Below are 11502 nucleotides of genomic sequence, written 5' to 3' on the forward strand. Positions count from 1 at the left end.
TAATTTCATTTAGACAAAGGGGTGAGAGCTCACAAGCTATGCTTCGTCTCACTCCTTTTCGAATATGTTATTTGTTTTACTTTTTATCATTATTATTTTGCTTCCTCAAAATCTTCATCTCCATATTATGTTATGTAAATAATTTGTTAAATAGCAATCAGGAAGCCGTGTTCCATTTTGCATATTCGGAATAAATAAAATAAATAAAAAAAAATAAAAAACCATGCTCAATGGGTGACATGTCCGGTGAGTACGCTGGCTATGCCGATCGAGTGGCCCATGGTGGCGGTGGGGTTATGGTATGGGCTGGCGTATGTCATGGACAACGAACACAGGTGCATTTTATTGATGGCATTTTGAATGCACAGAGATAGCGTGACTAGATCCTGAGGCCCAATGTTGTGCCATTCATCCACGACCATCACCTCATGCTGCAGCGTGATAATGCACGGCCTCATGTTGCAAGGATCTGTACACAGCTGAAAACATCCCAGGTCTTGCATGGCCAGCATACTACCATTTAGCTAGCTTCATGGATAGTTAAGGTAATAATTGAACCTCTCCTCCAGAATAGTTTGGAGGATTATTTCTTACCTGTCTGACCGTTCATACTTCCTGTTTTTATGTAACTGTGTTTGGTGACGGGCGAGTGAAAAGTCATCATCAATTAAATGTTTCTTAAAACTATGAAAATAACACTCTAGCTGAGTGCGGAGGATCATTCAAATAGAGGTTTGACAAAACAAACTAAACTCAATGTCCACTTGCTAGCTTTTTAAGTTTCGTCATTTATCGGAAATCATCTCGGGGGACTGCATCAGCTGATGGAGCCTGCCAAGTTGTCAAAGAGACACTGATACTAAGTTAATCAACATTAGTTAATATGCAGGTGAGTTAAGACTACCAGCAGTACCAGTATTGAGTCTGTGTTTGCATGTGTGTCGATGAGTTTGTCATGCTAGCTAAATGTGGTCCTAGAGACACCTATTCAAGGCAGATTTTGTTTTTTAACAGAAAAATCTAAAACTAAAGAGGGCAATGGACAGTAACATTAGTAGTTCACATGCACCTCTGTCAATAACCACATGTAGACCCTTCTTGCTATTCAGGGGCTGGAAAGCAAGGGGGTCAACTCCACAGGATTTTTTTACAACCCAGTCTATTTATTTAAAAAAAAAAAAGAAGCGTAACCCAACCTCTGTTTCAAGGTTCATTTATTTGTCATTCGACAACACAGGGAACTATCACAGAAGCAGTTTTGAGTATTTGACACTACTACTCCTGATGTTTATACGCCTGTTGACATGGGCACTGGAAGAAGAGCAGTATCTGACCAAGCTCTGAAATAAAGAAATGCACTGTTTGTGTGTCTACTGACCGCTCTCAATCTTAAGAGACACAAAATGGACTTTTCTATAATTCCATGGCAAAGTAGAGTCCATATTTTGATGGGATCACACCAGCTGTGATGCTTACCACCATGTTGACCCATGAGTCATTACTACATGATTACTCAATGCTCGTGGGTCAGACTGCAGCCATCAATTCGGCCTTAATTTTGATTTCAACTACACACCTGTAATGTTTCATGACTGCTTCTGGACAGTTGTGGGATGGGGCGTAAAGTGAGTGACCACCATTTGCCTCACATCTCCTTCACATAGAGTTGATCAGGTTGTTGATTGTGGCCTGTGGAATGTTGGTCCACTCCTCTTCACTGGCTGTGCCAAGTTGCTGGACATTGGCAGGAACTGGAACACGCTGTTGTATACATATCGTATATGTGTCATATCCAGAGCATCCGATGTGTGTGTGTGTAAGTTTGTGTGTTTTTGTGTGTATGTATATGTATATATACAAGCATGTATATGTGGGTGGTATGTGTGTATGTAGATATATATATATATATATTAATTTCATTTAGACAAAGGGGTGAGAGCTAACAAGCTATGCTTCGTCTCACTCCTTTTCGAATATGTTATTTGTTTTACTTTTTATCATTATTATTTTGCTTCCTCAAAATCTTCATCTCCATATTATGTTATGTAAATAATTTGTTAAATAGCAATCAGGAAGCCGTGTTCCATTTTGCATATTCAGAATAAATAAAAAATAATAAATAAAAAAAAAACATGCTCAATGGGTGACATGTCCGGTGAGTATGCTGGCTATGCAGATCGAGTGGCCCATGGTGGCGGTGGGGTTATGGTATGGGCTGGCATATGTCATGGACAACGAACACAGGTGCATTTTATTGATGGCATTTTGAATGCACAGAGATAGCGTGACGAGATCCTGAGGCCCATTGTTGTGCCATTCATCCACGACCATCACCTCATGTTGCAGCGTGATAATGCACGGCCTCATGTTGCAAGGATGTGTACACAAATCCTGGAAGCTGAAAACATCCCAGGTCTTGCATGGCCAGCATACTACCATTTAGCTAGCTTCATGGATAGTTAAGGTAATAATTGAACCTCTCCGCCAGAATAGTTTGGAGGATTATTTCTTACCTGTCTGACCGTTCATACTACTTGACCTGTCAGAGTTCTTATGTCACTGTGTTTGGTGACGGGCGAGTGAAAAGTCATCATCAATTAAATGTTTCTTAAAACTATGAAAATAACACTCTAGCTGAGTGCGGAGGATCATTCAAATAGAGGTTTGACAAAACAAACTAAACTCAATGTCCACTTGCTAGCTTTTTAAGTTTCGTCATTTATCGGAAATCATCTCGGGGGACTGCATCAGCTGATGGAGCCTGCCAAGTTGTCAAAGAGACACTGATACTAAGTTAATCAACATTAGTTAATATGCAGGTGAGTTAAGACTACCAGCAGTACCAGTATTGAGTCTGTGTTTGCATGTGTGTCGATGAGTTTGTCATGCTAGCTAAATGTGGTCCTAGAGACACCTATTCAAGGCAGATTTTGTTTTCTAAAACTAAAGAGGGCAATGGACAGTAACATTAGTAGTTCACATGCACCACTGTCAATAACCACATGTAGACCCTTCTTGCTATTCAGGGGCTGGAAAGCAAAGGGGTCAACTCGACAGGATTTTTTTACAACCCAGTCTATTTATTTTTTTAAAAAAGAAGCGTAACCCAACCTCTGTTTCAAGGTTCATTTATTTGTCATTCGACAACACAGGGAACTATCACAGAAGCAGTTTTGAGTATTTGACACTACTACTCCTGATGTTTACACGCCTGTTGACATGGGCACTGGAAGAAGAGCAGTAGGAAATAGAGAGGAGGTCATTGCCCCTCTTCCCTCACTTTACACCCCATCCCACAACTGTTCAGAAGCAGTCATGAAACATTACAGGTGTGTAGTTGAAATCAAAATTAAGGCCGAATTGATGGCTGCAGTCTGACCCACGAGCATTGAGTAATCATGTAGTAATGACTCATGGGTCAACATGGTGGTGAGCATCACAGCTGGTGTGATCCAATCAAAAAATGGACTCTACTTTGCCATGGAATTATAGAAAAAGTCAATTTTGTGTCTCTTAAGATTGAGAGCGGTCAGTAGACACACAAACAGTGCATTTCTTTATTTCAGAGCTTGGTCAGTCTAACAGGAGCTTTAAACAAACCTCTGTATGTGTTTAAGCAACACTACACATGAACTCAAGACTGAAGCTGGAGGCCACAGGGACAAACACAGAGCCACATACATTTGTAATATTTACACATTATTAACCACTCTGTCCCAAAGCTCAACTTCAGCTGTTCAGCTCCTGTGTTGATAGTTGAGAGTCTCCCTAACATGCAGCTATATTTCCCAGGATGCCTCGCGAGGACGGGTACAAAGCCTTGTTTCTTCTTTGATATCTGCTGAGTGAAGGCAGTAAACAGCAGCTGGAGACCCAACACTGAAACAGTGACCCAGAGGGTTTGAGAGGACAGAACAGGGTTTGTGGAACACTGAATCTGCGCAGACAGTCTTCTCGTGTCAGTGTGTGTCTCTGATGTGCTATTGTCTCTTGGCTTGGAGAGTATGTTCCAGAGGTCCTGGAATGCGAGTTTATCATAAGACAAGAGCTGGCGGCAGGAAGTGAGCTGGCTGGCTGTGTCTCCCGGTTTCCTCGTCTTTTAGCCGTCTCAGTCTGTTAGAGAGCCAGGAGATGGACAGATTTGGGGAGGGGGGGGGAGGGTCGGGAAAGAGTAGTGAGAGACAGTGAGCCACGGAGGGGTCCCCGCCTGGTCAAACACCCCTCTGACTGTGAATCCCACACTTCTCTCGATGTATTAAGAACCGGACGCTGGCCTGCACCTCACTGGCCAAGCCGCTGTTGACAGGTGCCGTACTGCTGCAGGGCGCCTAACAAGTCTTCGTAGGAGACATTTCTGTGGGAGGGTAGGGAGCTGAGGACACAGAGCAGGACACACGTTTCAGACACAGGAAATATTACACTGTACACAAGTGAACACAGCCAAAGAGAAAAACACTGGCACTGAGAGCTCAACAGTGCCATCTGCTGTTAATGCTCAGGAGCAATGCAGCGCCTCGGTCATCAGTGTATTTAGTGATATGTGGAACACATGGAGCCACAGATGCACAGCAGCTTACATGAATTCGGTGAGTCTGATGTGCCAGGGGAGGAAGCCCAGTGTGCTGTCCACAGGACCAAACTTCACCACCAGCTCAGGGTCTGGGATGTTCTTTGACTCTGAAACAAACACAAAGAAACACAGCATGACTTCAACTCATGTATCCATACGAACTCTTTAACACCATGACTTCAAACACAATAAAGAGGTCAACAGTTTAAAACATCAAAACATGTGAAAACTGCATTTAACTCTAAGAAATATTGACAGCCGCCAGCTGCTAAAGGTAGCTGCTGTTCTAAAAGGTTGAATAACCTTTAAACTGCTGATTTTCTCCACATGCTTTAAAACTCATGTGAAGCTTTGCAAAGAGTTTCTCAGCTTTTCACTTGTATCACACATGTCTTGTTTGGGCATTCAGGGGCTCCGTAGGGAACATGGTTACACGATCACACTCGACAGCATTGACTCGTCAGTGAAACCCACAGTTTCACCCACAGCAGGCAATGGTTGTAGCCAAGCTACTTTTTTTGTTCATGTTCAGTGAATGTAATATTTCTCTAATAAAAATATTTTACTTCCATGTCCTCTGTTATGATTCAGTAACCCTTCTATTTAGTCCCTGAAAAACTCAGAAGATAATATAATAAATGGTTGTAACTGTCTTAGGAAAAGTCAGTTGTAGACAAAACATCATCCTTTTAATTAAGAATAATTAAAAAATTTAAAAATTGAAAATTGAATTGATGAGTACCCTCCTCAAACAGCTCAACAACCATTCGTACCTGGGCTCACCTCACCCTAGCAACCAGTATTAAAGGTTGGTTGGGTCGTGGCCATAATGACTCAGAGCTCACACGTGTCCTTAACCACTCTGTCAGGACACTCCCACACAGAGTTTAAAAGACTTCTACTCCCCTCCAGTTAGTGAGAGCTGAAGAAGCCTCTTGGATGAGAGATGAAACATCTTCAAGAAACTGAAAGTCTGAAACTGATTTCTCCGTTTTTCTAGAGAGAATCTGAAGAAAATATGAAGCTGAGACATGTTGGACTTTATGTGTAAGTGATCACAAACTGCTCTGCATCCCACACACAAGACATTCATTGTCCACCAGACAAATGTGAGGAAATAACATGTGAGGTCACAGCTCCTTTTACACAGACACCCAGCCGTAAACTGATACCTCTGAGCAGTATGTCCAGCATGGAGACGCTGATGTCCTGGGAGCTCCTCTCTTTGTTCTCCACAGAGCGGCAGATCTGCTGCGCCGCCTGGACGATGCTCTGCTTCCCGTCCTCTGGAGACAGCACCTTCACTGTGGGCCTGCAGGAGACCACTGACACACACACACACACACACACACACAAACACATACACACAGAAACACACAGAAACACACAGACATACCGACTGTTAATGATGCACCTTTCCCTAAGAAAGAACATCCACTAAAAATAGAGAGTGGTGTTTCTCCTCTATAAAAACCATGTTTGAGTGACTGTACAGCATCATTGGCTACAGGAAATCAAATGTGAGGCAACATTAATGACACTGGCTTAAAAAGACAGGGATGTTTACACCCTCCGGTTATATTAAATTGCCAATTCTAATTTTATTTATTTCTCAATTCAGTTCACCTGTTTTGCAAATTTCAGTTTGTGCATGAAATCAGCTGGATGGAAAGGTTTTTAGTTTTTTTTTTTTTTTTTTTTTTTTAAAGGAAATTCACATTTGGTGTACAACATCTTTAAATAATACATGAAACGAACAAATGCTATGTTTCTGTCATGTTATCTACATTGTACATATACGTGCCCTCTGCAACTCCTAAATGGCATCTAACTACTGCAACAGCATTCTCAAAGTGTTTGTCAAGGCGCTAAACCTCTATCGCAGCTGTGGATGGCAACAGGATGTTTTCAGCTGGTTGTCTGTAAATGTGGGACTGACCTAGTGAGAGATAGAAAGCTGTGGATATGGGTTTCTGTGAGCCAACTGGTTGGGTAAGTCCTTTGTGTCCTGGGAGAATGGCCTGAAAAACTAGTCTACCACCACGAGGAGAAATGCAACACCTTTGTCCTGGTTTTCATCCAGTGAAAAGACAGAAGAGGGAAAATCCACTACACTGTTACATGTTCTCCTCATTCTGCAGTCCCTCTCCCGCTCAAGACACGGATGTTTGATAAAGGACAAAGATTTGAGGAGCTTTCGGTCATTTAATCCAGAGGAGATGATGTCATGCAGATGCCAACATTATGTCCACCACTTTATTACTTTTAGCACTTGAGTGGCACATTGTAGATACAAATCAACTCTCCTGAAAGCATCAGGAGAAAAACACCGTAGGTCGTGTCAGCGTGTGAAATAGAAGCTAGTCTTGAAGTGGACTGGCATTTAGCGCTCTATAACAACAGCCACATGCCGTTTAACAGCGAGATTAGCATGTTCCTCTGTGTGATGTTTCAGTGTACAGTGAGCTGATGTGCCAAAGCAGAGTTGATAAAACTGTTATTGGGACAGCTGTGGCTCAGGGGTAGAGCCAGCGCCTTGCTACTGGGAGGTCGCTGGTTCAATTCCCCTCGTCTGCTTGTTGAAGTGTCCTTGGGCAATGTACTGAACCCCAAACTGCTCCTGATGTGCTGGTTGGCACCTTGCATGGCAGCCACCGCCATCAGTGTATGAATGTCTGAATTACTGTAAGTCTCTTTGGACAAAGGCCCTAAATGTAAATAAATATTACAGATAATGTGGATGAATTGTAAAACTTAACCATTATAGTGTGAAAATATTGCTGTTACTTCTCAACGCAATAACTCCCTCAAACTGTGCGAAGCTGTAGTGAAAAGTTGTGCTGTGTTTGACAGGGCACCATTTAGCACACTCCCATTAGTTGTGACCTCAGGCCCTTATCAGGGGAGTAACTGGGAGAGTGGGCATTTTTTCATCATAGAAACACATCATCAGATTGTGATGTTTACTGCAACCTCTGACATTATCTGTTGTTGTCATACTTACGACATGAAGCTTTGCTCTCAGTGGAGCTGCTCCAGGCTCACACAGTGCTGTGGGTGGGACAAGGTGCAAGGCTAGAGAGTGATGCCATGGATGTATAACCACAGAGGTTATAATGCAGTACGTCATGGTATTATTTTTATTATTTTTTTTTTTTAAATATATCATTACCTCTATGATGGTTACTTTAGACAAAAAGTAGCACCTTTTTTAATGTGTTTAATCCTGACCATAAGTTGTGTCTTCTTTTTGCTGATCTGAAAATGATCCAATCTGTGACGGAGATCTCTGGTCAGTCTGAACTGTGAGTTTGGTGACCTGTTGCACGCACATACATGTACATGTTCGCACACTGGTTTAAAGAACAGGCGAGCGAGCTTCGCCAAGTCCTTACCGTGGCGCTGGTGTTCATCTGTACCATTGGTCAGGAACTCCACGTTGCATTTGGACCCCTCCACACCCAGCAAGTCTTGCTGCTGTCTTACTATCTCCTCCAGCATACGGGAGTTGTTCTTCCGGAAAATACCTGAGGAGAGAGAAGAATGAGGATGATAAGCACATCGTTCAATCTAGAGCAAAATAAACTATAGTGGCATTCATTCCAATACGGTGCTGGAGGAGGAAGAGGCCAAGTAACAGTTCTCACAGTATTACATACTGTACGTGATCAATAAATAAATAAAATGTCACATCCACATTCAGAGAGAACGGCAGCATTGAAAACTTTGCAATAACATGAGCTTATTACTCTGCTTTTTTCTATTATATTCCCTTCATCAATCAAAATCTACTGTAAAGTGTATTGAGCAGTGCTAGTTCTTAGTTAGACAGAGACAGGACACAGACACGGAGGAGACGGGCTGATGAGTGAATCGACGAACGTGCACCAGATGATATTCGAAACAAAGGAAACAATAAAACAGGTTTACACCGGATCAGATGGTAAACTTCAGTTCTTTCAAGCGAGATGAAGTTGCTTTTGGAATTATCTCATTGATTCTGACCAAGATCTCTTAACTTGGGGAATCAGTCTCTCCTTCCGCCGCAGAGGATCCCTGCTGAGAACACTGCTGGTGTCATAAACAGGTACATGTAGTCTACGTGTGTGCGCGTGGTCATCACTCACACAAGGTTCCACATTTGACCAGGCGCTGTCTCTCTGCCTGATGGTCCAACCGAGCCACGTAATGTGGAACACTAATATAACCTCTCCAGTCACATGACATGACTGAAATAAGCCCCAGGAGGTGGATCATCTTCCTGGTGGGAGGGAAGATCACTTTTCTACTTGTATAAATAATGTTCCCTAGAGTAAACATCATGAAAGTCAAACAGACTTATCAAATCGCACATAAAGGGCTTCTTGATAATGTAAAGATAAGAAACGATTGCGCTTGTCAAGTCTTGTAAACTTCACCATAAAGAAAACTTTAAAACCCAAATGAAATCACGGGCCTGAGGACAGTCCCTGATTTAAGATGGTTCTTGTTAAGAGTTCCTCTGTGGGAACATGTTGAAGTAGTTAGCAGCAGAAACAACATCAGTGTTACATTATTGTTGAAAGGTTAAGAGCAAAACGGTTACCGTGATGATCGTACACGCTGACATAAGATATACCGACAGCCATACACCAGACCACCAGGTTTGCGATGTCCGTATAGCTGAGCTCTTCTTCCGCCACCAACAGGCCGATGTGTACCGGCAGCTTCTCCAGAGATCTGCCGTCAGACAGCCACCGTGAGCGGCGATTGGCAGTGCGCTTTCCGGTCACCGGGTTAGCGTTAGCATCGGGGTTACGATTCAACTTCTTCTGCTGGTCTGGGAACCCGGCCAGAGCCAGAGGCAGGAGCAGAGCGGCCACTGCCCGCTCCCACAGCCGGCCCTTCCAGCTCCGTAGCCGGACACGGAGCCAGGAGACGAGCGCTCTATTGACGTGGACCAAAAGCAGCAGAAACCGCCATAACAAGCCGTACAGCAGCGCCATTAGTTCCCTTACTTCTTCGAAGTAAGGTGTGCAGGGACAGCGCTCAGAGTTGGAGGTACAGGAGCTGTAATCTTCTGTATTAGCTGCCTACTGAATCAGTGTCGGCGTTGCTCGCAGCTCAGTCCGCCTGCCGCCATCTTCCTGTCTGCTTGGCAACCCCTGACCCTCTGCGTGGTACACGTAGCACGCTGATTGGACGATGTAAGAGTGACGCGATGCTGCGTCTTCTTCTTCGGTGTTTGACAGAAATTGGCGTCGTTCACGTTGCATGACTACCTCTACTGGTCGGCTATGTGTTAGAAAGTTGCGAGGTTTGCCCACATCGAAATCATCATGTTTCAAAAAATAAAACTTCACTTGTCATTCATTATCTGGAACAAACATTAATACTTTCTTATTCATTAATTCTAATGTTTTAAATTGTAAAAAAAATAAATAAATAAATACATGATATTGGTCTAAATATAAACAATTTCAACTTCAATGTCTTTTTAATTTTAAATGCATTTCAGATATGGTACTTGGTAATCACCACTTGCTCACCATTAAAGTCTGAATATGTAAAATCAAGTGTTACTGCTAATATCCAACTTCTCACTGGATGGTAGAGTTATTCTCGACAGAAATTTGGCATTTTGTAGCTAGAGAGTCCAAGTCAGGGACCTTAATTCAGAAAACATTTGTGCAGTAGTCAGTGGCGAGAGACAAGTGAAAGTCAATAAAATCACAGTTTGTTGTAGAGAAGAAGGTGAAATATCATGTCGTTTTTGTTAAAAGCGCTCAGGGAGCTACATCGTCTCACTCAACACACGTCACCAACACCAACATGGCCGCCAACCGGGCTCAGAAAAAGTAGTAAGAAAGGTGACAGTCACAATGAATCTGCCCATATTTACAACTGCAGTTATGTGAAAGGAGAGTTGGTCAGTTCTGTGAGCTTCTGATATACAGGAGCAGCTCTACAGTGTTTTAGTCAACAGCTGGACTGTTGGCTGTGTGGTCTTTTTAGTCTTATCTTTGGTTTTATGACAAACTGTAACGTTCTCGAGTTGGAAAATGATCTTTTTAATTCAGAAAACATCATATGTGGGGGCATGTGGAAGCTGGGAAAGCAGAAGACATGCTGAAGAAACATGAAGACATATGACAGGAAACACTGTAACAGGAAATGGAACCTGAGGCTCTAAGGTGTATTGCAGAAAGAAGCTACGGAGGTTAAACAGCGTGTTGTGGACGTCTGTAGAGTAATCCCAAAGACCAGAGAAGACCTACGTCTCCACAGTGACATGAGTCATTGATTAGAAAGAGAGAGGGCAGCCATATTGGGCTGGTAATAACAGGACTTACATCCAGATCATCAGGAGACAGAATGCCGTAATATTAAACCAAATGTTAAAACATTTAACATACTTATTTCAGAATAAAAGAAATATTTTAAGATCTGAACAATGACATTATTGAACTTTACTTTTATTTAGGTCAGCTTGTTTTCACTTTGTGAATCTGTGTGTGTGTCATCTTGGCAAAATGTGGTGCTGGACACAACCTTTGTAACAGGGACTAAAAAAGAAGACATTCTGATTAATTTGCCAGTTTATATGTCTGTTTTATTGTCTCTCGGTTACAGAAGCCCTGATTTTTTTTTCAGTGTGATCTAAATGATTTCCTCTCCTGTGTTGATGACTTGTGATCTGGAGGGAAAAAAGTTTTTGTCAGGATAATCATTCCAAGTTCCCTTAGTTTTCTTTCCACCTGTGGAAACATATAAAACTGAGTAAAAAAAAAAACACAACTTTTTTAGTAGAAAATAAATTCATTTGTGAAACTGAGCAGAATCTTTAAGTCCAAAAAAAATCACTCAGTTGTAGATTCTTTTCTGCCAGATCACAAGTCAAAATGATGGCCGACTTTTAGAGTTCCACTGATACTTTCATGTTTCTATCAGTG

The 11502-nt window shown here is 42.3% G+C and overlaps 1 protein-coding gene across 1 annotated transcript; it reads right to left on the reverse strand.

Annotated features, from left to right (window-relative positions):
• Positions 1-3112: 3112 nt before the first annotated feature.
• On the reverse strand, positions 3113-9740 carry nus1 (NUS1 dehydrodolichyl diphosphate synthase subunit). Its single transcript, XM_030406265.1, has 5 exons — positions 9156-9740; positions 7966-8097; positions 5743-5895; positions 4578-4677; positions 3113-4372 (listed from the first exon to the last, which is right to left on the reverse strand). The coding sequence occupies exons 1-5, from the start codon at positions 9553-9555 to the stop codon at positions 4282-4284; spliced, it is 876 nt and encodes a 291-aa protein (XP_030262125.1). The 5' UTR covers positions 9556-9740; the 3' UTR covers positions 3113-4281.
• Positions 9741-11502: the final 1762 nt, after the last annotated feature.

The sequence above is a fragment of the Sparus aurata genome, chromosome 22, assembly GCF_900880675.1.
Source record: "Sparus aurata chromosome 22, fSpaAur1.1, whole genome shotgun sequence".
NCBI lineage: Eukaryota > Metazoa > Chordata > Actinopteri > Spariformes > Sparidae > Sparus > Sparus aurata.